At 41.1% G+C, this 27,478-nt stretch overlaps 1 protein-coding gene across 2 annotated transcripts in view; it reads right to left on the minus strand.

The window, feature by feature from the left end:
• Positions 1 to 27,478, minus strand: part of SPTBN5 (spectrin beta, non-erythrocytic 5) — a 325,418-nt gene that overhangs the window by 97,601 nt on the left and 200,339 nt on the right. For both annotated transcript variants that reach the window (XM_085863420.1, XM_085863413.1), the window contains 10 exons: positions 26,991 to 27,153; positions 24,191 to 24,379; positions 23,525 to 23,602; positions 23,175 to 23,347; positions 22,877 to 22,967; positions 14,971 to 15,117; positions 14,619 to 14,759; positions 7,478 to 7,734; positions 6,490 to 6,676; positions 2,865 to 3,077 (listed from right to left, as the gene is read on the minus strand). In XM_085863420.1, the coding sequence (XP_085719546.1) occupies positions 2,865 to 3,077; positions 6,490 to 6,676; positions 7,478 to 7,734; positions 14,619 to 14,759; positions 14,971 to 15,117; positions 22,877 to 22,967; positions 23,175 to 23,347; positions 23,525 to 23,602; positions 24,191 to 24,379; positions 26,991 to 27,153 (1,639 nt within the window). The remainder of the gene's footprint in view (positions 1 to 2,864; positions 3,078 to 6,489; positions 6,677 to 7,477; positions 7,735 to 14,618; positions 14,760 to 14,970; positions 15,118 to 22,876; positions 22,968 to 23,174; positions 23,348 to 23,524; positions 23,603 to 24,190; positions 24,380 to 26,990; positions 27,154 to 27,478) is intronic.

The following is a 27,478-nucleotide window of genomic DNA, read 5'->3' on the forward strand; positions in this document are numbered from 1 at the left end:
GGTTATTTGTTTTTTGTCTATACAGAGCTGTCAGTTGCCTATACACCGCCCAAATAAAGGTGTGCGTCAGAAGAACGCGTTGCATGCTTGGAACAAGATCGCCCGTCGGGTGGGTACTCTGCTCGTTTTAAGAAAATAATGATTTTAAAGATCATTTTTAAAAATCGAAAAGATATATATACACACACATACACACACACACACACACACACACACACACACACACACACACACACACACACACACACACACACACACACACACACACACACACACACACACACACACACACACACACACACACACACGAGAACAAGTATTTGATACACTGCCGATTTTGCAGGTTTTCCCACTTACAAAGCACGTAGAGGTCTGTAATTTTTATCATAGGTACACTTCAACTGTGAAAGAGGGAATCTAAAACAAAAATCCTGAAAATCACATTGTCTGATTTTTAAATAATTCATTTGCATTTTATTGCATGAAATAATTATTTGATCACCTACCAACCAGTAAGAATTCCAGCTCTCACAGACCTGTTAGTTTTGTCTTTAAGAAGCCCTCCCATTCTCCACTCATTACCTGTATTAACTCGTTATCTGCATAAAAGACAGCTGTCCACACTCAATCAATCAGACTCCAACCTCTCCACAATGGGCAAGACCAGAGAGCTGTCTAAGGACATCAGGGACAAAATTGTAGACTTGCACAAGGCTGGGATGAGCTACAGGACAATAGGCAAGCAGCTTGGTGAGAAGGCAACAACTGTTGGCGCAATTATTAGAAAATAGAAGAAGTTCAAGATAACAGTCAATCTCCCTCGGTCTGGGGCTCCATGCAAGATCTCACCTCGTCGAGCCTCAATGATCATGAGAAAGGTGAGGGATCAGCCCAGAACTACACGGCAGGACCTGGTCAATGACCTGAAGAGAGCTGGGACCACAGTATCAAAGAAAACCATAAGTAACACATTACGCCGTCATGGATTAAAATCCTGCAGCGCATGCAAGGTCCCTCTGCTCAAGCCAGCGCATGTCCAGGCCCGTCTGAAGTTTGCCAATGACCATCTGGATGATCCAGAGGAGGAATGGGAGAAGGTCATGTGGCCTGATGACACCAAAATAGAGCTTTTTGGTTTAAACTCCACTCGCCGTGTTTGGAGGAAGAAGAAGGATGAGTACAACCCCAAGAACACCATCCCAACCATGAAGCATGGAGGTGGAAACATCATTCTTTGGGGATGCTTTTCTGCAAAGGGGACAGGACAACTGCACCGTATTGAGGGGAGGATGGTTGGGGCCATGTAGCGCGAGATCTTGGCCAACAACCTCCTTCCTTCCCTCAACAAGAGCATTGAAGATGGGGCGTGGCTGGGTCTTCCAGCATGACAACGACCCGAAACACACAACCAGGGCAACTCAGGAGTGGCTCCGTAAGAAGCATCTCAAGGTCCTGGAGTGGCCAAGCCAGTCTCCAGACCTGAACCCAATAGAAAATCTTTGGAGGGAGCTGAAAGTCTGTGTTGCCCAGCGACAGCCCCGAAACCTGAAGGATCTGGAGAAGATCTGTATGGAGGAGTGGGCCAAAATCCCTGCTGCAGTCTGTGCAAACCTGGTTAAGAACTACAGGAAACGTCTCATCTCTGTAATTGCAAACAAAGGTTTCTGTACCAAATATTAAGTTCTGTTTTTCTGATGTATCAAATACTTATTTCATGCAATAAATTGCAAATTAATTGTTGAAAAATCATACAATGTGATTTTCAGGATTTTTGTTTGAGATTCCATCTTTCACAGTTGAAGTGTACCTATGATAAAAATTACAGACCTCGACGTGCTTTGTAAGTGGGAAAACCTGAAAATCACCAGTGTATCAAATACTTGTTCTTCCCACTGTATATATGCCTGGTGTTGGCTTAATGGTTAGAGTGGTGAGCTTGGGATCCTCGGGTCATGAGTTCAAATCCCGCTCAGCTGTTGAATTAATACCAAGTGGGGTTGACTCTGCCTGTCATCCTTCCGAGGTCAGCAAAATGAATGCCAGCTTGCTGGTATCCTGTGTCGGAGCGGCGACCCGTCCAGGATTGTGCCCAATAGCCAAGGAGACTGTTTAAGCAGCACCAAGGCTCTGCACAGAGTATGGTCCCAATGGATGGATGGATGGCTATTATATATATATATATATATATATATATATATATATATATATATATATATATATATATATATATATATATATATATATATATATATATATATATATATATACATAATGGTTCATGAAAGAATGATGAAGGTGATTTATGTTCTTCAGTGTTCAATTACATGATTCAATTTAAATAAAGGTTTAAAGGCTTAAAAATAAATTAATTATGGTTTTACCACTGTCTATTACATCACCCTATCAACCACGTTACATTAGTTCTTCATGATGACTTTAAAAACAGTAACTTTCCTGGTTGGAATGGTTTTAATTTTGTTTAATTGCCAAGCAGGCAGACAGAGTATAAAATATGATCTCACGGATATATTGATATATTATTATTGAGAAGAATTCAGAGTCAAAGTGCTGTAAAACAGCAAACTTGTCTACTTATTCATGCTCATAAGATAACGTTTGATTTAAATAAGTTGTTCCTCGATCTTAAACCGATAAGACAGACAAGACAGACAAGACAGACAGATGGACGTACATGAACCACTTACTTAACCGCGCTTTTCGCTTTGCGTGCATGGGGTAACAACAATGATAATACTACTGTTACATTAATTAATAATAAAATCCCATCAAGAACAATAAGAACAACATCCATGCAAGTTTGGAAGTTAGAAGCACAACCAAATTCAGACAAAGAAAGAGCTTACCTCAGTATATGTAGATAGCATCTCGTGGGCAAGCAGGAGCAGTTTCTTGCGAGCATCCATGTCATTGTGCAGCTGCACCACTGCTTCTTCCAGCTCATGCACACACTGAGAGATTGCCGTGCTGTCAGAATGGTGTTCAGACACTAGATCACGACCCTGTTTGGCCACAGCAGCTGCCATGGAAGAATGTGTCTGCATCTCTGCTTCGAGTGCCTGCATGAAGAGGGCAATGTAAGGAGTAGGTGGATGAGACAAATAATGCAACTTCATGAGAGCATGTTCAGGATTTATAAAACTGCAGGAAAACAAAATGCACAAACAATTTGCTAAGTTTATGGAAACTGGTGTCCTTTTTGAGTTTGATGCTTTATTCAGTACTAGCAGGGGTACCCGGCGTTGCCAGGTATATTTTTTGCGGGGGCATAAACCACTTCCCTACACTCACAAAGGAATGGGACCAGGGATCATGCAATATTGTTGTGGAGCTGGGCGTCGGTTGTGAGCACGACCGCTAGGTGGAGCAGTAGGGTCGACTCTGCCGAATACTAGGAATCTAGATCGTACCTTTCGGAGTTTTCCGAAAGGTATGGGTCCCTTCCAGGACCGTGAATCATCAATAAATCAACCACGTGGGACAGGGTTATTTGCCAAACTTCAAAATACCTAGAGGCCCACGTGGCGATCTACTGAGGATTCACACCCTCAACGGCACTCGTAAGGGACGAGCCGTATGCGTGATCTACCTGTGCGTAACCCGAGCGGATGGTTACGGAAGTTCCCTTCGGTCCAAATGTACAATTTTCCGCTTGCCAATTTCTCAATATGCAACGTGCTAAGCCAATGAAAGAAACACAGAAACGAGCTGAAACATTTAACAGGGGATTTTTTTTATAATGTGGGGAAAAGGGAGCACACAAGGAGCAGAGTTATCCAACTACAAGAAATGCAAGTATGTACAGCAAAGGGCACTAAAACAATTCCTACTTATAGACGGGCCCACAGATAGACACACACACCCAAAAAGAAAATGGACCCGATGAGTCTTCAGTCGGTATAACCGACTGGGTCTGGAGAAGGTACCTGCCCCGCCTCGTGCAGTTTGGCCGAGACGAGTGAACCAGACCAGCGTCGAGATGCGACCAGAAGAACCCGGCGCCAGCGAGACGCGAACAGAAGAACCAGGCGCCAGCGAGACGCGAACAGAAGAACCAGGCGCCAGCAAGATGCGAGCAGACGAGCCAGGCATCAGCAAGATGCGAGCAGACGGGGCGCAAATTCTTCCTCTCCACGCTCAAGCAGATCCGCCACAATTATTTGCTCTCCTTTCCTTCGTCGTTCTCCGGCATGGTCCGCTCATGCGTGGCCCTCTCTCATTGGGCGGATCGTGTGTTACGGCTCCGCCTTCTTGCAAAGGACAGCCCCTCAAACAAGCAGAGCAACATGGTCCTGCGTGGGCTCTGCCCACGTACGTGCTGACACGCACACGTGCAATGGTGCCGGTGGAGGATGGTGGGAGGAAGCGAGGTGAAGGCGTGTTGTTGTAGTGAAAAGGGGTGTAAAAATGAAAAAAAACCCCTGACTATCAAAATAACTCCACAGCGCATGAACATTTAATTACCCATTAAACAAGGGAAAGGGAGCTACCTATCCACATTTACTTATCAAAATAACTGAGCTATGGGGACCTGAATGTCTGTGTGCACAAGGCTTCCAAATTCGTAACAATATTACCTTTCACCGAGCTACAAAGCCTTATGAGCCATAGAGAGATTTTAAAATGGCCCGTCACGGTCACATGTCCAACTCACAATCCCGTGAAATTTGCGGAAACCCTGTGGAATTGTAACTTTCAGTTGTGACCATGACCATGAGACCCGAAACCAAGAGATCACAAAATCAACTTCGCACATAGAGAAATGTACTGTACCCTACAGGGTGGTCACAAAGTCCAGCTACCCCCTCCCCTCAACCCCCCTCTTCCACTACCAATATCATCTATACTGGTACGTTACATGTATATATATGTTCATGTTAATACTTTGTTTTTTTATGACAATGAAAGTCTTGTGTATTCATAGTTTACATTCATACCTCTTGTGTGTTCATTATATTCATTTACAAGGTTCTGCGGAGGGGGTAATGGGACTTTGTAAACACCTTGTTGATTATTGACCAAGAGGCATTGTAAAAATGTTACCTTAGAAGTGGAATCGTATGTTATTCATCGAATGGATGTTGGTGAATGTACCATTGATGTTTCTGGGTTAAGTTTGACTCCGATCTATAACTATGGTGACTTTCAGGAAGATGTGCTGCTAACTTCGACTGCTTCCGGAAGCGTTTATTTGTATTTAAATTTCTGGTGATTGTTTTTGTATTTATTCATATGTATCTGTACTTGAATATAAGTCATTAATCAAAAAGGCTTCGGCACTATACAGCGATAATAAAAAAAAAAATCTAAAAACCAAAAAAAGAAAAAACTGAACTTTTTTTTGTTTTCAAACTTTTAGAATTTTTGTTTTTGCCCAAAAACACTCCCTGGCACTCACTGACAAACCCCTGAAAGTTTGATGAAGATACGTTCAGCCATCTCTGAGAAAAATGGTGATACACAGACACACATGCGCAGACAGACAAACGGCTCTCTTATTGTGTAGATATGGTACCAAAAATATTGACAGATGTTGAATATATTTTAAAAGATGAACTTTAAGGAATTTTCTGAAATTATAAATCGTTTACATTGCTATTATGTTGACTGTTGTTCATCTGTTATCATGTTTTAAAGCATTGACGAGATATATGTAGGGGAAAGGGTGTGTATGAGGAAGAGGGGTTGGAGAGGGTGGGGGGGGTGTATGGGGAGAAATTTCCCAGAATCACTTCATGCCCCATTAAGGTAACAGATTGGGAAGCACCAAAAGAGCTGGCAAGATAGCCCTGGGCTATGCACACTCACCTCTGAACTGTCTGGCATAGGTTCAATTCTTGACTCAGCCATAATAAACTCATCCAGTTAGTGGATGGTCATGTTGCCATGGTGTCTTTCGTGAGGTGTCAGTGAGTTATTTCTGACCTCCTTTAGAAATTTCAAATTCCTGCACCTTCAGTCGAATGCCTGACTTGGCCTGTGGCCAGGATGTGACAGTTTGTAGTCAGTTGGGGAATCCAACTCCAGCTAGACAGATCAAACTACGTGCGGTACCACTGCATCATAATGTCAGACCAATGACACGTAAATGTATTTGTCATTTTTAGCTCGCCTGTTCGAAGAACAGAGAGCTATAGCGATACCCCCGGTGTGAGCATGAAAATGTTAAAGTTTTTGGTGCAAGTTATTTCCTTTCTAATGTTTTTATCTAACAAACTATTTTTTTACTGATTGCAATATACAAATACATATATTACTTTAAAATTATTTGGATCAGACTTCATTGCAATGCTTTATAAAAAAAATATTATTAGACTAATCCGATAAATGTATAAACAGGCGAGCATTGGGTGGCTTTGACACCAACTCTCTGGTTAAACTTAAAATAAACGATTTGTCCCCCCAACAAAGCAACCAGAATGTGTAAAAAAAACCACCAAGAAGACCTTCTGCTTTTTCAACAGGTATCACCTGATGACGTTTTTCAAATGCAGTCACATCCGCAAGGCTGTGACCACATTCTTGAGAGGCAGCGAGGTTGAATGCCTCCCTCAACCATGAAAATTCTAGTTCGACAGCACGGTAGAACTCGAACAAGGCTCGACTACTCTCCAACTTGGCACGTTGCGACTTTGCAGATTCCTCCAGCGTTTCCAGCCTGCCCCCAATAGAAAAAAAAGATTCAGGTGACAAGGGAAAGGCTGTCTTTTAAAAGTCTCTATTTTTTTGGGCTTGTGTGAAAGAGGGATAAGCCTTGTGGATGAGAACGTACAAATATTAAATGCAGGACCAGGACATTATGAGTGATCACTGAATGTTTATATGAATCAAATGGCTGTTCGTAAACAGTTGACAAGTCACTTAGTACATGATGTTCAAACTTCAGTTCCCAGCATCATTCGCCCATCCACCGTGTAGCAGGAGACAGGTTTTTGCCATCGTGTGTGTGTGCGTCCATCCAGGGCATAACTAAATAAGTGCAGAAAAGTTTTTCAGCAGAATGAACAGTGACAGAATTAGGGACTATAGCCTGAGTTTAAAGAAGAGGAGAGACAGGATGAGAGTAAGGCAGGGGTCTTTCACTCGGAGAGTAGTTAGTAAAGCATGAAATAGTGTTCCTGGAAAGGTCAAGAGCAGAAAGTAGACAGTTGTAAAATTGAATTAGATACTTATGTCAAAGCTGTAGGGGTAAGGGATACTTAGTATTAATTAGTAGGATGGTGCAGGTTCATATATAGGCCTAATGGTCTCCTCCTGAGTTAAAGTTCCTTATAATTCCTTGAAGCAATAGAATATTATTATTTATTTTCTCACCTGCTGTTGACTGAATATAATTGCTCGTTATTCAAAACGAATTTTCTTCTTGTTCTGATGATAGATTCTTCCAAAGGAAAACATTAAGTTGAATGAAAGTGATGTGCCTGTGCATTAATTTGATTGGTAACCCAACTGCCCGTACCGCGTCACAAGAGGCTCAGCCTTTTCCACAGCTTCACGCGCTGATTCGCTACCCTGAGCGGCCATTGCCCAGGCAGATTCTCTGAGTTCACAGGCTCGCTCAGATTGTGCACCCAGCTCAGTCGTCAGGCCTGCCAAGCGTTGCAACAGCTGGGCTGCTGCTGCCAAGCCTTGAGGCCGCTCAGGTGAAGCAAGGCCACACTCTGCCTCCGAGGCCCGACGTGTCACCTCATCCATGGCTCGAAGGAGCTGCACCACCTAAGTGAGGGTGGTATGTGAAGACCAAAAATGACAGACAGCGATAATGAGGAACAGCACTTTGTGAGGAGTGAGAGGAAGGTTGAGTGCAGATGCCAACTTGTTCTAAAGTGTTTCAGTAACAGCTCTGAAAGTTATGATGATTTTCGAGAGAATCAAAAATATTTAAGTATCGAAATCATTTCAAGTGCAGCACGATGTAAACAGTACACTTGTTTTATTTATTTATTCATATGCAGTCTGTAGTTGCTTGGCTGCATCATTTTCTGGGAGTGCAGCTGTGCTGCTAATATAATGCTCCTGTTACCAGCACATTGGTACTCATTTCACCAACCTCAGAAGGATGACAGGCTGAGTCAACCCGACCTGGTGTTAATTCAATTACCCAACAGAGGCTTGAACTCAAGACCCTAGGATCTTTAACCAAGCAGCTTAACCGTTAAGCCAACACCAAGCCGATACTTCTGTTAAGAGGAAGACACGATAAGCCAAATTTCGCTCAGGTGAACGACACTTTTAGACACCACACTTTTAGACATGAATGAATGGAGGTGGGTGTTAAACTTGGACTTGGAAAGGATAAAAAGAAAATGGTTTCTGATAGAATGTGTACAACCTGGAGGAAAAGGGGGGTGGTGGGGAGCCAGGGGTTTAACAAAGAGATGGGGGCTGTGGGAAAAATACAAGATAATACATAAAACACTGCAAGGCCATCAACGTGCCTTGGTTAGGCAGAAGCAGAACCTGATATTCTACTTTCTTGGATTAGATGGTCTCAATACACTGAGGGCTTTATATTCCATGGTATGAGACTTGGAGAGCCCTATCTTCCATTTTCTGAAGTGGGGAAAGATGGGAAGCAGAAGCACCAGCCCACAGTGGGGAGTCATTTGTCCATGGTACTTTGGATTCGGATGAAAGTCCATGGATTCGGATGAAACTTGGTGGAAAGGTTGGGTGTGCGGCAAGGAAGAATTGATTCGATTTTGGTGAAGATACGAATCCGGATCTGGATACGAGAATTATTTAATTTTCAAAGTGATTCTTCACCATTGAGAGATATAGTACTGTATAGCATTATATTTCAAAAATGTATTGGGCCCGATATGTTCTCGTGGATCAGGCATTACGCGGTGGAGGTATGCGTTCTAGCGAGTGCCCTTCTAGTTTGTGATTGGAATGAAAATATAGAGATCGAGTTTAAAGAAAAATGAGGAAAGTGAGGAAATAATGTGATCGGATTTTCAGCACTGAACTGAAAATACATAAAATGCTCATTGCCATTCACAACACACAGAGCACAGCGAAGCTACCGGATGCCATCTTGACTCGCACTCGATGGATGCTGGGTGAAGGCGATTTCCATCATCTCATTTGCATGCAATTTAGAATGAGAAATGATCCCATTTTTTCACCTTTTGGATGATAGTTTTTCAAAAGTAAACTTATCCGAGTAACTACAACACTTTGATTTATCTTTTCCTTTTCACAATAAAGTTCAAGAACAAATGTTGTTCATTTGGGAGCATTGAGAACGAGGGCCATTTTAATAAAAGTTACAAAGATCAAGTCTGCCCCCATATTATTATTATTTTGGTCAAAATAAAAAAGACGAATTTACCTATCGTTTATTTATTATGTATCAAAATTGTGCAGATCAAAGTGATCAAATATCAATAACTATATTATCTATGGGATGCCCTAATCGTTGGCAAGGTAAAGCATTGAAAGAATGTGCATGTCTGCTGCAGGCATAGGGTGATTAATCAACGTGTGTGTGCCGTCCCTCAGATGGACAATAACCTGGCTTACCGTTGCACACTCGCCTCGAAGCTGCCTTGCCATCGCCGGCACCATGGTGGACGTGAACATAAATACACTCGTTCATCCTCCCCACATAAAAATAGGACTACACATCCTGAAGCTCACCTGGATCAGAAGCAACAGTCACTTAAACCCCACCGCAGACCTCCTTAGACCCTGATTTTTTTTTTCAATGCCATGACAAACTTTGTTACATCACGGGTACAGACTGTGGAGACGGTGTGTAGCGACATACGTTCGTCATCTAAAGTGGTTGCCATGGCAACCAGGATGCTGTTTTCCATCCGTTCCTGTCTGCACTCTAACTCCCAAAGTTTTCAACTTTCACGTTTCATATTTGGTACATAGGTACAGACTGTGGAGCCGGTGTGTCGCGACATACGTTCGTCATCTAAAGTGGTTGCCATGGCAACCAGGATGCTGTTTTCCATGTAGTAGCACAATTCTGTATATACCTTCTTGTTCGGGCGTACATTGTGCTCACTTGCGCTCTTGTTACTGATTACAATATACAAATATATATATATATATATATATATATATATATATATTGCTTTATAATTATACTTCACTGCAATGCTTTATAAAAAAATATTAATTATTAGACTAGTCTTTTAAAAACGATAAATGTATAAAAAGGTGAGCATTGGGTGGCTTTGACACCAACTCTTGTTTTTTAATGCCATGACAAACTTTGTTACATCACGGGTGATGAAGATTGTGATCAAGTTTCATAGAAATTGTGTGTATAGCTTCGGAGAAAAGAGCAAATACATATTTTGGGGTGGTCAACACCTTGCACCATCGAACCGTTAATGAGTGCAGATTTTGATGCGGTTGATACACTTTGGTAGATCACGGGTGATGAAGGTTGTGGTCAAGTTTCATCAAAATTGTTTATGTCGTTTCAGAGAAGAGAGTAAATACCTATTTTCTTGGGGGGGGGGAGGGTCAACCACCCCCCCTCCCATAGACCCCTTAATGAGTGCAGATTTTGATGCGGTCAATACACTTTCGTCAGGCATCACATATGAAGCTTGTGGTGAAGTTTCATCAAAGTAGCGTGTTTGTTGAAAGCGATAATGAGTGAAGTGTTTACGGACTTACTGACTGACTGGCTGAATCACTCACCGACAGACGCTGCTCTATTGCATAAGCTTACGTGAGTAAAGTCACGTAGATGAATGCCAAATGAATTAAGCTGTGATACCGCAGTGATATTCAGAGTAAAATTACACTATTCCAGTTCATCAACATTAAAAAAATACCTGTGAAACGTCTTTACACAATCCTCTCGTAACCGATTGGAGCAGTTTATGCCCACACAAAATGGCATTTTAATAGTTATCTGGCTTTTAAAGTCTGGGACACGTTCAAAACGAACTAAATCTGTGAAGCGAGTCATCCGAGTTGTGCTAACCAAGATGGCGGCACGGCAGCTCCACTTTTCACGGTTTATGAGCGTTCCATATATTTTCAGTTCAGTGGTTTCCATCAGTGACATTTGCAGACTCGGAATTTGTAGATTCACCGTGACATCAATGAAATGCTTTGTTTACCTTACGAGTGTTTGTAACATTGTATTTTTTATATTAATGGTTTAGTATTATTTTGTGATTTGAATGATGCTGTTTGGAATGAAAATAGAGAGACTGAATTTAAAGGAGAATCGGGAAATAATGCGATCGGGTTTCCACCCATAACATTCGAGGATTCGCCATTTGCAGATTCACCATATTCCATCCATCCATCATGACCATACTCTATGCAGAGCGTTGGTGCTGCTTAAGCAGTCTCCTTGGCTATTGGACACAATCCTGGACAGGTCACCACTCCGACACAGTTTACCAGCAAGCTCGCACTCATTTTGCTGATCTCGGAAGGATGACAGGCTGAGTCAACCCCACCTGGTATTAATTCCACAGCCAAGTGGGATTTGAACTCAGGATCCCAGGATCCCAAGCCCACCAACCTAACCATTAAGACAACACCAGCGATATTCACCATATTGTGACTATATAAATATTACCCACGTTACTTCTGTTGGGGTCAGCGACAGCAAGTTCCCCCCCGCCCCAAGTCCTTCATGAACAGGCTGTCTTTTTAAAGTTTTTTTTTGCTGCACGGAACATCTTTACTTTGTTTTGTGCTTACCTTAATTTGTCATTACATTGGTGAAGCAACCATGAGCAATTCAGAGTGGAAAAAGCAGGAAGGCAAATGTATCTACAAAAGTGAAAAGTACCATGATGGGCTTGGCAGAAATAGGCAGATGAAGGACACACTGCTCCTTTGCTTTCGGACATAATTTTGGCTGGGAAGTAAATCGCATTATTCTTGTTTTATGCTGGTTTACCATTTTTAGCTCGTCGACGAGCTCTTAAACCCATAACGATCTTCTTCAAGCAGTCAGTCAGTTAGACAGTCACTCAGTCAGGCGGCTATGCCGCCTGATGTAATCAATGCCCTCTGTAGGTTCAGGCAGGAATTTGGAATTTGTTCAGGGTTCCGGAAATAGCTCGGCTACTCTTCGCGAAGGACACCGTGGGATCTTTAATGTCTACCACCTTATGCTGGCAGATGGAACGCCCAGTTTAACGTCCATCCCAGGGATGAACACACACATTGATGAATCACCCTTTCTGTGAAACACTGTGATAACAGTTTATAGCTGGGCCGACATTCAAACCCAGGCGAGACAGCTTAGAGGCGAATGTACGTACATCTAAGCCATCCTGCCAGCCCGTGTCCGAATGCGAGTCAGGGCTTTACATTGTCAAATTTGTAGCCATGTTGTTATTAGTTCTGGGGTATTTTCTGCATGTTTTCGATGCAGTATTTAGCACAATAAGCTATGTTCAGTTTGAGGAATTGAATTAAAAAAAAAATCATGAGTAAAGACTACTTAAGAGATATTCGTTACAACGGTTCGCAAAAAGGACTTTCCGCAAGGTTTGCAAAAAATATTTTTCCATCTGTACACGAGGCAGAAAACATTATCTGGCAAATCATCATGTCGAATTATCCAACCCGTCTCCTTCTTTAAGGTCCTGGTACCACTTTCTTAAGTGTGCTTCCACTCTGGTGTGTGCTTCCACTTCCGATATAACGCCGAATAATTACGGGCCCCTATTAGGTCTGGGTATGGGGTAGTTACCCCGTCTGCCCCTGCTTCCAGGCGTTTACGTCATAGACACATTTCTAGAAAACATTGTTTGAATCGAACCTTAAAATCCCATTGACTTTTAAAATGTATTAAAGGGGGAATGCATCCCAGCCACAAAAAAAATTGAGTGGAAATTTTTCAAAGTTGCTTTATTCACCCTCATCCCTCTGTAGTATTAATCGTTTGTTCTTTTAATTTAGTCTTTCATTTAAGTTAATTTAATTTATTTCACCTTCCTAACTCCGGGGATTCCCCACGGAGAACCAATTTGCACCGCCTTCGCAGCGATACCGCTGGTTAATTGTTTTCGTTGCACTGGATTAACTTATTTTCATTGCATTCAATGAAACCACCTCATTGAAGCTGGTTAATTTCATCACATTCCTTAACCTTTTATACACTCAATATAATTCTCCAAACAGTAGAAAAAGTTAAATTTAATGCTTTGACAGTCACATTTTGTTGTGTATATGTATCTGAAGAAGGAAGAGCCATAGCATTGTTTGCTTCAATAAATAGGTACTATATATCCATTTAGTTATAAGAATAAATAATTCCATTAAATTTTCAGATTTCACTGCAGATTTCAACACTTATTTAGTCCACAAATCCAATCCTCAAAGCCGAAATCATATTTTGATTATATACTTTAATTAGTCCGTAACAGTCCATTGTGGAAAAATGACATCATACACAGTACACTGAAAATATCTGATATATATTTTCTACAAAATGCTCTTTTCATGCTCCGACTGAATTCTAGTCAACTACCGAGGTACCTCTTTTTCTTGTACGTTCCAATTTAACAAAGATGTACACTTCTATCCCACAGCCAGTCCAATAAATATCACATTTTGAATCCAAAAACTGTAATGGCCCACAAATCTATGAGAGACTTCAGTCCCAACATCTGGAATTCTCTACCCCCTTGATATCCTAAATTCGAGTTCAATATACTGCTTAAAAAATTTGTGAAGAAAATGCTTTCAAATCGTTCTTACCAAATGATTTATTGAATTGACTTCATAGCTGATTTATTGCACACCTTCTCTTGCCTGAAAAATGTTGTTGCACATAATCCCTGTGACATGCGTGCAAAATCGTCCATGACTGTGTCATATAATTTGTCAGGCATACTGAAGGCAAGAGGACTTTCCATTCTTTCTTCTTTTATTTCTTTTCTTTTTTTGCTATTTTGCTCATGTAGTTGCACTTGTGAAATCTATATATTACTAAAACTCTCATCTTGTGTGTATATATGTATATATATATATATATATATATATATATATATATATATATATATATATATATATATATGTATGTTCCTAAAATACAGCCAAAACGGTACACGATAGCGCAAAATTTTTAGGGGCACCTTACTCACCATTCGCCTGCAGTGTGCAGTATCAAGTTTTATTCAAATCGGGAAATGAAAAAAATATTAAAAAAATCAATTCCCGATTCAGTCAAATACTCCGGGAGAATTTGATCAATGCAAACAACCTCAGTGGTATAGTTCGCTGGAGCTATCTTTTTTTTTCTTGAAATGATTTTTTTTTATCAACCGCTGTCACAACGGGAACCCAACGGGTTCACGGGTCATCTAGTTCATTATAAAAGGGCTGTCAGCTTTTCAGGCTACTGCTTATTTTGACAGCTCTTATGTATGATTATGAACTGGTTGGTTTATTCATACAAATAAATGTTCATGTTCAACATAAAAATGTTCATGCTCAAATCATAAACAATCTGGAGGTGTAGCAGATAATATGTAGCAACAGCTATTTCTAAAAGCACTTTATAATTGAATGTTGGTGAAGATCTAAATTTCAGAAAATTTAATCCACATTTCAGAAAAAAATTGGCAAATCATTTTGCTTGAATTGCTTACCTTCACAGCATCCTGAAGCTTGGTGCGCTTCTCGTGACAGTTTTGTTCCAGCTCTTTCCAAAGCTCGTCAACCTCCACGAGCCGCTGGGTGACCTCAATCTGACTGGTAGAGTGGTCATTTGTCATCATTCTTCTTCCATCCTGTTTCAGAAAAACAAAAACAACACTCACATATTGCTGTCAATGCAACCTTCTTAAGGGTAATCACAAACTGAAGCAGGGTATACTTGAGAAGGTTATTTAAAATGGTTATCCAATCTTTCCATTTCATCAAAGGTGAATTTGTCACACCATTTTATTTCATTCGTATATTAGATTACGGAGATGGAATAGTGCAAAGACAAACACTAACACTCTGAAAATGCTGTAGCTGGCTGGCCATGGCTGACAGCTCAGCCTCCAGTTCTGCATGCCTCGCCAGCTTCATCTGGAGACTTGTGAGGTCCTGCCAAGAACCATCATTTGCCAAAGAAAGCCGCTCTTGCAACCATGATTCCAGCTGTTCATAGTGGGGACATGCAATATGAGATGCATTTCACAAACACAAATTTCTCATATGTCTGTCCAATTCCGATGATCTATCCCTAATGTTGTATAATCCATGTATCACAGGAAGTGAGCAGTCCTTTTGTCTACTTTTATTCTGATAATAAATGAATTGATAATGGAGACAGTTGCATCAATTAATATTTAACAAGTAGCCACACAAGCTTTTCAATAAAAGGTTTTCACATGGGCTTGAAGTGGCCCAGTGGGCTGGTAGAATAGCTTTGCTATTGGTACACTCACCTCAAAGTGGTCTAGCCTAGGTTGGAATTTTGGTTATGTGAATTTGGTGTTATGCATGCATCTTGAAAAAAATTTCCAATTTTCTGCCCTAATCTACAGGGGCCACTGAATGAGGGTGACAGCCACAATCCCTGCAAGGATACAAACCAGCAATCACATTCTGCACACAAATGAATGAATGAATGAATGAGTAGGCCAGGACAGCTTGCTGTCACATTTTTAAAACCACCCTGAAAAATGACTCCACAGACTAACCCACTTGCCACCATTTAATTACCCTTGTCAGAAGAGAGGGTATTACATTTGGGTCCGTTTGTCTGTCTGTTCCTTGTGAAATTGGAGATTCACAAGTATATTGGTTGATCTGGTATGTTATTGTCGTCTGTCTGTCAGTTTGTATGTCATTCACCTGCAGGTCACATTTTTACTCTGATAATCACAAAACTTCACCACCTGTTAGAGGTAGTGACACGCTGGAAGCGCATTATTTTTGAGGTCAAAAGGTCAAGGTCATATACATTGTCATTTTTCATCCGATTGACAATATATATATATATATATATATATATATATATATATATATATATATATATATATATATATATATATATATATATATATATATACAGTATACATATACAATATAAATAAACACACACACACAGTAATAAAACAAACAAGTCGATGGTGAACCCTCGTCAGGGTGAAGCATTGGCCAACCCATGTGAGTATGTCAATTAATTATGTACTGTTTGAAGGTGAGTTCGACTGCGAGTACGTCCATTAATTACTCATTATTGGACTTTGACTCTGTCTATGAATTATTCATTATTGGACCTTGAGTACATCTATTAATTACTTATTATTGGACCTTGACTACATCTATTAATTACTCATTATAATTGGACCTTGACTACATCAATTAATTACTTATTATTGGACCTTCACTTCATCTATTAATTACTCATTATTGGACTTTGACTCTGTCTAATAATTACTCATTATTGGACCTTGACTACATATATTAATTACTTATTATTGGACCTTGACTACATCTATTAATTACTCATTATTGGACCTTGACTACATCTCTTAATTACTCATTATTGGACTTTGACGACATCTATTAATTACTCATTATTGAACCTTGACTACATCAATTAATTACTTATTATTGGACCTTGACTACATATATTAATTACTTATTATTGGACCTCGACTACATCTATTAATTGCTCATTATTGGACCTCGACTACATCTATTAATTACTCATTATTGGACCTTGACTACATCTATTAATTACTTATTATTGAACATTGACTACATCTATTAATTACTTATTATTGGACATTGACTACATCTATTAATTACTCATTATTGAACCTTGACAACATCAATTAATTACTCATTATTGGACCTTGACTACATCAATTAATTACTTATTATTGGACATTGACTACATCTATTAATTACTTATTATTGGACCTTGACTATATCTATTAATTACTCATTATTGGACCTTGACTATATCTATGAGGCGTAAAACTGTACGTGCACTGAGGGTGGACAAGGAGGCCTATGTGTGAGGAATCTGTGAGGGGGTAGAGCATCACCTGTGGACAGGTGATTCTCATCCCGCTTACAGGGGAATTCGCGCATTACGTTCATCCAAGCCCATACCTCGGAGCACTGCAGTTCGAGCAGAGAGTGGTAGGCTCTTGACAGAGGAGTCTGAAGTGAAGGCCCGCTGGGCCGGTTACTTTGAGTGGTTGTACCAGGCTGATCCCCCAGCTGTCGAGTTGGACGTCAAGGGTGTTACAATCCCTGTTGCTGACCCTCGAATCAACTGTGGTCCACCTTCGCTTGTGGAAACACGGGCTGCGGTGAACCAGTTGAAACGTGGAAAAGCTCCAGGGATCTGTGGCATCCATGCTGAACTTCTCAGGGCTGGTGGAAATGCTGCACTCGTGTCATTGCATGCAGTTTTGTGCTCTGCCTGGAACACAGGCATCATCCCAACTGACTGGAAGAGGGGCCTTGTTGTCCCTCTCTGGAAAGGGAAGGGTGATTGCCAAGACTGCAACAACTACCGAGGGGTGACGCTGCTCTCAGTGCCGGGCAAGGTCTTTGCTCGGATAATTCTTGATAGGGTTCGCCATCATCTGCTTGAGCACCAGCGTCCAGAGCAGTCAGGCTTTACACCAAAGAGGTCAACAATTGACCGTATCCTTGCACTTCGTGTCCTCACCGAACGCAGATGAGAGTTTCGGCAGGGGCTGCTTGCAGCCTATGTTGATCTCTGTAAAGCGTTCGATTCAGTGAATCGGGATGTCCTCTGGAGGATTCTTGGTCTTCGTGGGGTGCCACCAAAGCTGATCGATCTGATGTCTGAACTCTACTCTGGTACTGAGAGTGCTGTGAAGTGTGGTGGTACCACCTCTGACTTATTTCCAGTTGTTACTGGAGTTCGTCAGGGATGTGTACTTGCCCCCACACTTTTCAGCACTTGTATGGACTGGAATTTAGGGAGGATGTCGGAGAGATCAAGTTGCGGTGCATCGTTTGGCAATGTCAAGATCTCGGACCTTGATTTTGCAGATGATGCAGTCATCTTTGTGGAGACTTTAGACATCCTCTTGAGGGCCCTCGAGGTGCTGAATGAGGAGTCGGAGCCATTGGGATAACGGGTTTCTTGGGTCAAAACTAAGATCCAGGCTTTCGGTGACATCTTGGATGCTGCTGTCCTGTCTGTGTCTGTTTGTGGTGAGGATGTTGAGGTCGTGGAGAGATTCACTTACCTTGGCAGTGATATTCATGTCTCTGCTGGCTGCAAGTCAGAGGTCAATAGACGTCTGGGTCGGGCCTGGGGAGTCATGGATTCACTGGATCATGGGGTGTGGCGCTGCCGGTACCTGTGCGGGAGGACGAAAGTCCGAGTCTTCAGGTCCTTGGTACTTCCAGTCTTGCTCTATGGGTGCGAGACTTGGACTCTGACCAAGGATCTGAGACGGAGACTTAATTCCTTTGGTACCAGGTCTCTTCGGAGAATCCTTGGCTATCGCTAGTCAGATTTTGTGTCCAACGAGCGGTTGCTGAGAGAGACTCGGATGAGATTTGTTACCTGCATAGTCCGTGAGCGTCAGTTGCGGCTGTATGGACATGTGGCTCGTTTTCCTGACGCTGATCCTGCTCACCAGATTCTCTCAGCGAGGGAGTCTCATGAGTGGAGGAGGCCAGTGGGCCAACCACGTGCCTCATGGTTGCAGCAGGTTGACCATCATCTCAATTAGATGGGGATGGGCCTGGCATCTGCCTGGGGGATGGCCAGACGGAGGCCCCTGGAGTACCGGCGGAAAGTGGACGCAGCGACGCACTGTTCTGGCACATGCTCCCATACCTGACCTGACCTGACTACATCTATTAATTACTCATTATTGGACCTTGACTACATCTATTAATTACTCATTATTGGACCTTGACTACATCTATTAATTACTCATTATTGGACCTTGACTACATCTATTAATTACTCATTATTGGACCTTGACTACATCTATTAATTACTCATTATTGGACCTTGACTACATCTATTAATTACTCATTATTGGACCTTGACTACATGTATTAATTATTCATTATTGGACCTAGACTACATCTATTAATTACTCATTATTGGACATTGATTACGTTTATTAATAACTCATTATTAGACATTGATTACGTTTATTAATTACTCATTATTGGACATTGACTACGTCTATTAATTATGGACTATTGGAACATACGTTTTAGACTTCTCGACTTTTACAGCCCTTACACCTTTTAGACTACTTAGAGTATTTATTTATTTTTATACAATGTCGAGGCTCGTATGAGAGCGAACACAGAACGTACAACAAGGGGAGCAGAGTGAAGGAAAAAACAGTGGGGAACAGAGACATGAGGAGATCTGCGGAAGGGAGAGGGAGGGAGTGGAGTACATGGGGTAAACAAGATGGGCACGACAGGGACTTTCAGGTCCTTACACGACAGGGATTCTCAAGAAGGAAAGCAGGGAATTTGAAGGAGGTGGGTTTGGGGTGGCTTAACAGGGGTGGAAAAGATTGTGGTTTTGGATTTGGGAAGATAAGAGATGGTGGTGAACAGCTGCTTTGAACACCTGGAGGGAAGAGTGGGATTGAAGAGTGTGTGAGAGGTTGTTCCAAAGGCAAGAAAAAAAAGAGGAATTAAAGAGTGAAGGTGAGCAGTGACTTGATTTTAGTAGTTTTACCAGAAGGGGGTTGCTGGCGGACCTTGAGCACCCTGTAGAAATATGGGGGGGGGGGCGAGGCCAGAATCCTTGAAGCCCGGGGTCTACTAGAGCAGTGTGCCTCAGAACACCTGTTATGCCGATGAGCTGCAACCTTTCCACATTTGATGATGCTTCTAATAAATCGCAGATAAATATCGCAGACAGAACGGGGGGGGGGCGAGGGGAGGCGAGGGGGGGCGAGGCCCTAGAGGAGATGGTAGAAGACAGAAAGACCAACCGACCTGCCTGTGCTGAGAGAGTGAGAGATCCAAAGACTAAGCTTCATCGTGGGAGATACCAATGATCCTAAATGCTTTGGTTTCCACAGCATGAAGCCGAAAAGGTGAGAGGTTGGAGCACCAGCCCAGAAGGGAGAGCAATATTCCATCAGGCTGTGGACGAAAGCTTTGTATATGATCAGGAGCTCAGGTGTGCCAAAGAAGGACTTTGCATGACGTAGGATGCCCAATCGGTGACTGACTTTGGAGGCCAGCTTGGAAATGTGGCTTTCCCAGGAAAGATCATGGCAAATAGTGAGACCCAGTGAGACTTGAATGAAAAAGTATTCGACTTTTCAGACCCCTTTAGACCATTAAGACCCCTTAGACCCCGAAGAACCCTAAAGACCCAAAAAACCATGTAGACCCCATAGACCATATAGACCCTGTTATAACCCTTAGACCACTAAGACCACATAGACCCTGTTAGACCCTTTAGAACCCTGACACCCTCTAGACCCCATGAGATCCTTAAGAATCATAAGACACTTCAGACCATGTTAGACCCTTTATTACCCTTAGATTTTGGTAATACGAGCATAATTATTTAATTATTGAAAGTTGTGACTGGCACGAATACCTGAGGGTCTTTGCAGTAACACTTGAAGGTCACTTGCCATCATCAAAAGGCCCTCCCATTGGTAAACCGACTCTGTACCAAGCTAACCAAACAAAGAGGGTGCAAAATAGAATTAATTAATTTAATTGTGTCCTTTCTCCTTTTGCAGGTTCTGCTCATCTCGGTTGGTGGCAAAGAGAAAACTCCCATTATGGAAAGAGTGAAGTCCCATGTGGCAAAGAGAAAATGGTGTCCATGGCAACAATTACACCCCATTATAATCAAATGGAATTTGTTTGAATCTATTTTTTGCCAAACCTCAATAATTTTTCAAGATGAAACTTACCAGCTTATTTTTACGTACAGTATGTGTGGTATGTTTATAAAATCTGGTCAAAAATTAGTCAAAGGTCAAGGTCAATGCCATCCAAAACATGTAAAACACCTATTAGGCCACAATTAGAAAATGTATCGACCAAAGTTGTTATGCACAACATTCCATCATACCAAAACACTTAGTTTGGTGCCTGGCTGTCTGTCTGTCTGTCTGTCTGATTGCGATACATTCAGTCGTTACTGATCCAATCTCAACCAAACTTGACAAGAGGACTTCAGGTCATATGATAGAGGTTGTAATGACTTAATTTTGCCCCCCCCACCCTTTCCCGAAGGCTTTCTGCCTTGGGCAAAATCTGTTAAGGTGTATATCTGTCATGATATACTGGAGCTAATCGTGGCATTTTTTTCCAAAGCTTTAAAAGATGATATTCAAAATCTGATTCCACATTTGACGATCAGAAGAATTGTCCTAAATAACTGGTGAAATCGCAAAAAATTTTCAGAAAAAGTGATTTTTTTTCTAACCTTATATAATTAAATAATAGGCTCCACAGGACGTCAAGTAAAATGGCTCCAAACAGAAGTGTTACGTTTACAATCGCCATGATATGACTTCCCTATAAGTTTTCTCTTCAGTGTGAAAAAGACTAAAAGTAACTATTAGAAGCATCATCAAATGTGGAAAGGTTGCAGCTCATCGGCGTAACAGGTTTTCTGAGGCACACTGCTCCAGTCGACCCCGGGCTTCAAGGATTCCAGCCTGTATGATCATTCCTTCATGGCCCAGTGGAATTGGAGTCTATCCAAGCTATATAAACACGATGAGCAATAGCCATGTTTTGGCTTCATTACGTAACCCGAGTTGTTTTTCTTTTCTTCAAAGCATCAAGCTATCAAGCCAGCATTCTGTGCGTCTACACTACCCACGATTATTTTTATTTTTTAAAATCATTTCAGAAGTGAACAAGGCTGTGCTTATACATTGCTTGCATTTTTTTTCTTTCAGGAGCAATCGAGTCTGTGCTTATGCACCATATGTTTGTGCATTTTCGCATTAACGCCTAAAGTACATCAAAGAAATCCTGCCGAAGGTTTCCACCCATTCATGTTTAGCATCCCATTTCGACCCATTCCCTTATTGGAAATAATTAATCAGACGTAATCCATAACTTTGTGTGTATTGTAATCCTCAGTGTTGTGTTGAGTTTTGTGGACCCGTAAATTTGATGGGCTTTTCCCTTAGTCATGTAAATCACTTTATCGGTCAAATTTTCCAAATGATCAAATTGCTGTTTCCCTGGCAACCATTGTTTAATTTGGATTTCGCAAGTGTGATGCATAGCATGACATCCTTCTTGTTTGGGGTTCAACTAACTTCAGCAGGAAATATATTCAAGGTACCACATGTGATGTGGTTTTGAAATACAATCGACAATCTTTAACATCTACAACCTAAATTTAAAGAGATAATACATTTCCAGCCATAGGATATACCCCAAGATGAATAGTCCATGCTGACACTGCATCGGAACATAAGAACTATCTCAAATTTGCGACAAGGGCTCTGACCCAGTCAGAGGTACATTTTAGATTGGACAAGTTAAAGAGTTACCATGCTTGAAGTGTGTAGGTTTATTCACAATAATTCACTGAATGTGTTATTTTTTTAGATTGAGAAAGGATTCTAAGGGGAAGAAATATATGCCGAGCAGAGATCTGGTTGTACCATGTTGTTTGGAGTTACAAGTATTTTCTTTTCTCTCCTTACTATTGCAAATGAGACACAACTTAACTTTATGTTTAATAAAAAGGTTTGACTCTATTTTTTTTTCTGACAAGTGTGTCATTCAGATGACATCCAGTGCAATGATGCCATTTCAAAACAATGGAAAAAATTTTTTTGTATGGCTGCAAGCAAAAACATTGCCACAAGAATAAAACACAAATTTTGATCCCAGCTCAAGAAGAGGAGCAAGTAAAGCACTAGATGTTCAATCACACCTCATATGACAAGCTGAAAAACCTCTGAAGCTCCATGGACTCTTCGAGTCGCTGTTCACGTTCTTGGCTCCTTTGGAGCAAGTGCTCTTTCCTGTTGCAGCGTGCAAGAATGGAGCACTTTATCGGCAATGCAATGCAAAAATTTTTTTCTGCATTCGATGAGAAGTCAAATAAACTTTTAGTTGATCTGTTTGAAAAGATCCCATTAAATCTGGATTTCGATTTCACAGAGCAGGAAATCAGCTTTCCAAAGTTATTCATTGCTCCGACAGATTGTTTCCAGAGGTTTACTCCTCACCTTAGCATCACGGCGTCGCAGGAAGCCCGCACCTCATCATTCCCACTCTGCCCAGTTTGCAGCAGCTGTTCAGCTGCCCGTTCCATGGCATTGAGCTCCTCGCGCTGGTCTTCCAAAGAAGAGCGGAATGCCTTATGCATCCTCATCAGAACTTCGACACTTGCCATGGAATCCTGTCAAGGAAATAATAACATGAGGTGGTTGAAAGGAAAGGTAATCAATCACCAGGAGGTAAGAAAGATGAATTGATGAAGTGAAGCTATAAAAACTCAGATGAGAAAGAAGGATGATGCATTTGATGAAAATTGAAAAGTAAAGAAACATCCAGATTTAAAGATCATGTTTCTTACCCCAAGATCATCATTATTTAGCTCATCTTCTTTCTCTTGCAGCCAGGTCGTGGCCTCTTCCATTCGCTCCAAGAAACGCTAAATGTATATACATATATATATATATATATATATATATATATATATATATATATATATATATATATATATTAGGCAAAGGGCGAAGAAAAATCATAGTAAACAGTTTGCATAACCACAGATAGCAAATATGTACAGTATATTACTTTGCATGAGCAAAACTATTCAATCTGCTGTGCTTGAGATGTTGACCGCAAAGGTGAGGTCAAGTTCACTGCGTCACATCTACATTATCCAATTACCTTATGGAATCGACAAAACTTGGTGTACATAAGTGTAATGCTGCATAACTCATTCACACACTCTTGGACAGGCAGTAAATGAAAAGCACAAGGTGACCGATAATCTTGAACTCACACCTGGTTTAACTGCATACATAAAATAAATGTGAAAGCAAGATCAACTGCATACAAGTGTGAAGGTATTCCTCGCTTAAGGGAAATCATGTACAGTACTTCTTATAGAGAGGAGCACAACCTGAACTTTGGGAACTAAGTTTGTGTGAACTCGCGAACATCTATGATTGCAGTGACCTTTGTGCACCAACAAGTTTCATTTTTCTCCTCGAGGATCGATCATACATTTTACCTGGAATGACAAGGCCTGTGTGAGCAGGTTATTTCGGTCTCGCCAAGCATCATCTAGCTTCCCCTGAGCCTCACTCAGCTGCTGAAGCTCTTTTCGTACTTCTGCCCTACTTGCATGTCGTACTGCCAGTAGTGCTGCCCCACATGCCCGCACCTCGTCAAAGCGCTGCCTTTTCGCTGAGATCTCAATCTGAAGATATCATGGAGAGTGCTTTACAGAACACACTTTTTACAGATACAGAACACATTACAGAGCATGCATGAAGCATAGTGACAACATGCATGGACTTACATTGATGTTTACTGTCTTAACAAGAGTCAAGGGACATCCACACTAATTATGAGAAATTCCCAAGAGTGTATGTAATTTGCATAACCATTAACACCATCAACAGTATAAATAGTCAAAGAGCAAGGACACCATGCTCAGTTTCAGAGCATCACGTCCTTGAGGAAGTACTCAGTAGAGTTCCAACAAGGAATGGCGATAGACTCTCAGGATGTGGGCACCTTCATTAGCACAACGTCAAATCTTCTCGAGATTCTTAAAACGACGCTCAGAAGTGGAAAACTACAGACAACAGTTCCCCTGTAAATTGACAATCATTTCAGGAGAGAAGGCAATGGCAAACCACATATTGTATTCTGGCAGAACTCCGCAATGTATTTTTGATGGATCAGATGTGACTTGTCACATACAACTTATACAATGTGGCAAAACTTCTACAACGTGATTTTTGCACAACTTCTATAATGTGATTTCAGAGAGTTATTGAGATGTTAGGCAAGCATCATTAGAGTTTGCGGAGACTTGAATTCCATGGAATATAATGTCATGGAACCACTCCTTTCATCCGTATGGTCCTTGCATGCCATTATATGGTGTGGAATAAGGAATGAGAAAATCCTGGAGCTTTGAAAGGTGGAAATTGGTTTTGTTGATCAATGAGTAAAGGAGCACATTGTTCACGTCTCGACAACAACTCAAAGTTTAAATATATATGTATATGTATATATATATATATATATATATATATATATATATATATATATATATATATATATATATATATGAGTGAGTTGTTTCTGTGTGTCGTTGGTTGTTATCTCCATATGTGGGTTTCAGAAGGTGGAATGGAGTCCTCCCAGGGCTCAAAGTATCCACCTCTGATTTCACAAAGGTCACGATTTATGGGTCAAGTGATGAAGATTTCTTGTTGTCCAAGTTTTGCTCCAAAGGCTCATTTCAGGATCGTTACTGAGCCCCCGACAGCTTCCAAATGCAGTTCGTTTGTCGTAATATTCCCAGGGATGGTTCTTAATATCTCTGTAAGGTTCTTTATCATTCCCATAGCTCCAATTACCATTGGTACAATTTCAGCATTCTTCAGCTTCCAAGATATTTTGACTTCATTTTTGAGATCCTGGTATTTGGTAATTTTCTTGATTTGTGTTGTTTAGGCCAAAATCGCTGGGTACTGACATCTCAATTCGTAATGCCGTCTTTTCTTTTTTTGTACCTCAGGACTATATCTGTTCGCAATGCTTTGTTTTCCATGTTCACACTCAGTGGGATCATGAGGTCATACGTGTGTGTGTGTGTGTGTGTGTGTGTGTGTGTGTGTCCGTGTGTGTGTGTCATTGTGTGTGAAGCCTTTTCTTTGGTTTCATACAACTGCATACCCCTGGGCAATTTGGGTCATCGTTGCCGTGGTGCGCCAATTCAATCTTGTCGATGGTTTCCTAAAGCCTTAATAATCCGATCTTGATCGGGTGACCAAACTTGTATAAAATAACTCGAGGATGTGAGACACAAGGAATGGCAGGCAATCCCACCTCTGTTATATCAAAAAACAACTTTCAGATGTAAGAGTAAGGCTCCAGGTTGTGATTTTCGTCGGTACTGTGTGGGGTACTAGACTTCTTGGTGAGAGCAGCAGCAGTTTTGTTGTAAAATAAAGATCTGTAAGATCTTTATTCTGTGAAGAAAAGGCATTCTACATGATGTAAAAAAATATTCTTCATAATTCGAATTGGAGATCTTCATATTTTCACAAGAGAAATATGGAAAATAAGTAGATTAAGCAAGGGACAATGCATGCACGGTGCATGCTGGGAATTATAACTTTGATTGGTGTTATGCCACATATTACTCAATTCAAATGATCAAGGATTAGACCTCGTCCTACCACAACTACTAAGGCTACTTTATTAGCCCAATTATTGCCACCTTCTTATTGGGTTGACTGTAGAAAGTTTTTAGCCAAAGTCTCTTACGAACTAGCATGACATTTGACTGAAAGTGGAAAGAATTTGTAATTTTTCAAGGTGTGGGCAATAATTTGCTGAATGTTCTTCTTGAAAGATCCAGTGGGATCTTTAATATCCACCAGCAACCAGTAGTGTTGAACAAGTCCTACAATGCTGGCAGAAGGTCTGATGGCTTTAGGTCCGTCTGATGGATGACACACGCATTGGTACTTCGTCCTGCATGAGAAACATGAGCATGGCAGCTTATAGCTGGGCTGAGATACAAACCCAAGCTCAAAAATTTTGCATTCTTCAATGCTATCCTGCCTACAAACTACCAGAACGTCCATAAACCAAGTCTTTAGACATGATGCATAAACATCCAAACTATAGCTTAAAACTTACAGAGTGAGAACCGCTTTTAAGGTGATGAGAACCTTTCCCAAATAAGGTGGCACTCCAAGCTGAAAAACTGGCAAGTTAAATGACTGCTCCTGTGAGAAGATGATCACCGTGTGAGTGTGACCAATAAAACAGGTCCAAATCCATACCTGCAATTCCTTGTGAACCTCGAGAAGGCTCTCCGCCTCAACCACGCTCTGTGGCTGCCTGGCTGTGGCCATTTTGGCCTGCACATCCTCCATCCATTTCATGAGCTCCTTTGCTGCATTGTAGAACAACAGCTCCTCCAGTGCACATTCCAACTGAGTGTGTCTGGGACAGAGTTTGCCATGCTCATTAAGTATATTGGCCAATTAAGACGTACAAGGAGTTGTCAAAAATATTTGCCTTTTCAAAACATTTTAGAGTCCAAGAAAAAGACCAATGGTATCAGGAAACTCACCCACTGTTGGGAAAAAATATGATACTGCCTGGAAACGACCGGTAGATAGAAAATTATTTGCTGGTGCCTGACTATTACTTCGCATATGGGGGAAAAATTTCCGACTGCCCTCATAAATATATTGTGCTAAGTTTTTCTTGACAACATTAATATAATATGTATAAATTTTACTTTGTGACTTTCTCGATTCTTTTC

The sequence above is a fragment of the Eptatretus burgeri genome, chromosome 2 (assembly GCF_056783735.1).
Source record: "Eptatretus burgeri isolate ZD-2024b chromosome 2, Ebu_testis_v1, whole genome shotgun sequence".
NCBI classification, from domain to species: domain Eukaryota; kingdom Metazoa; phylum Chordata; class Myxini; order Myxiniformes; family Myxinidae; genus Eptatretus; species Eptatretus burgeri.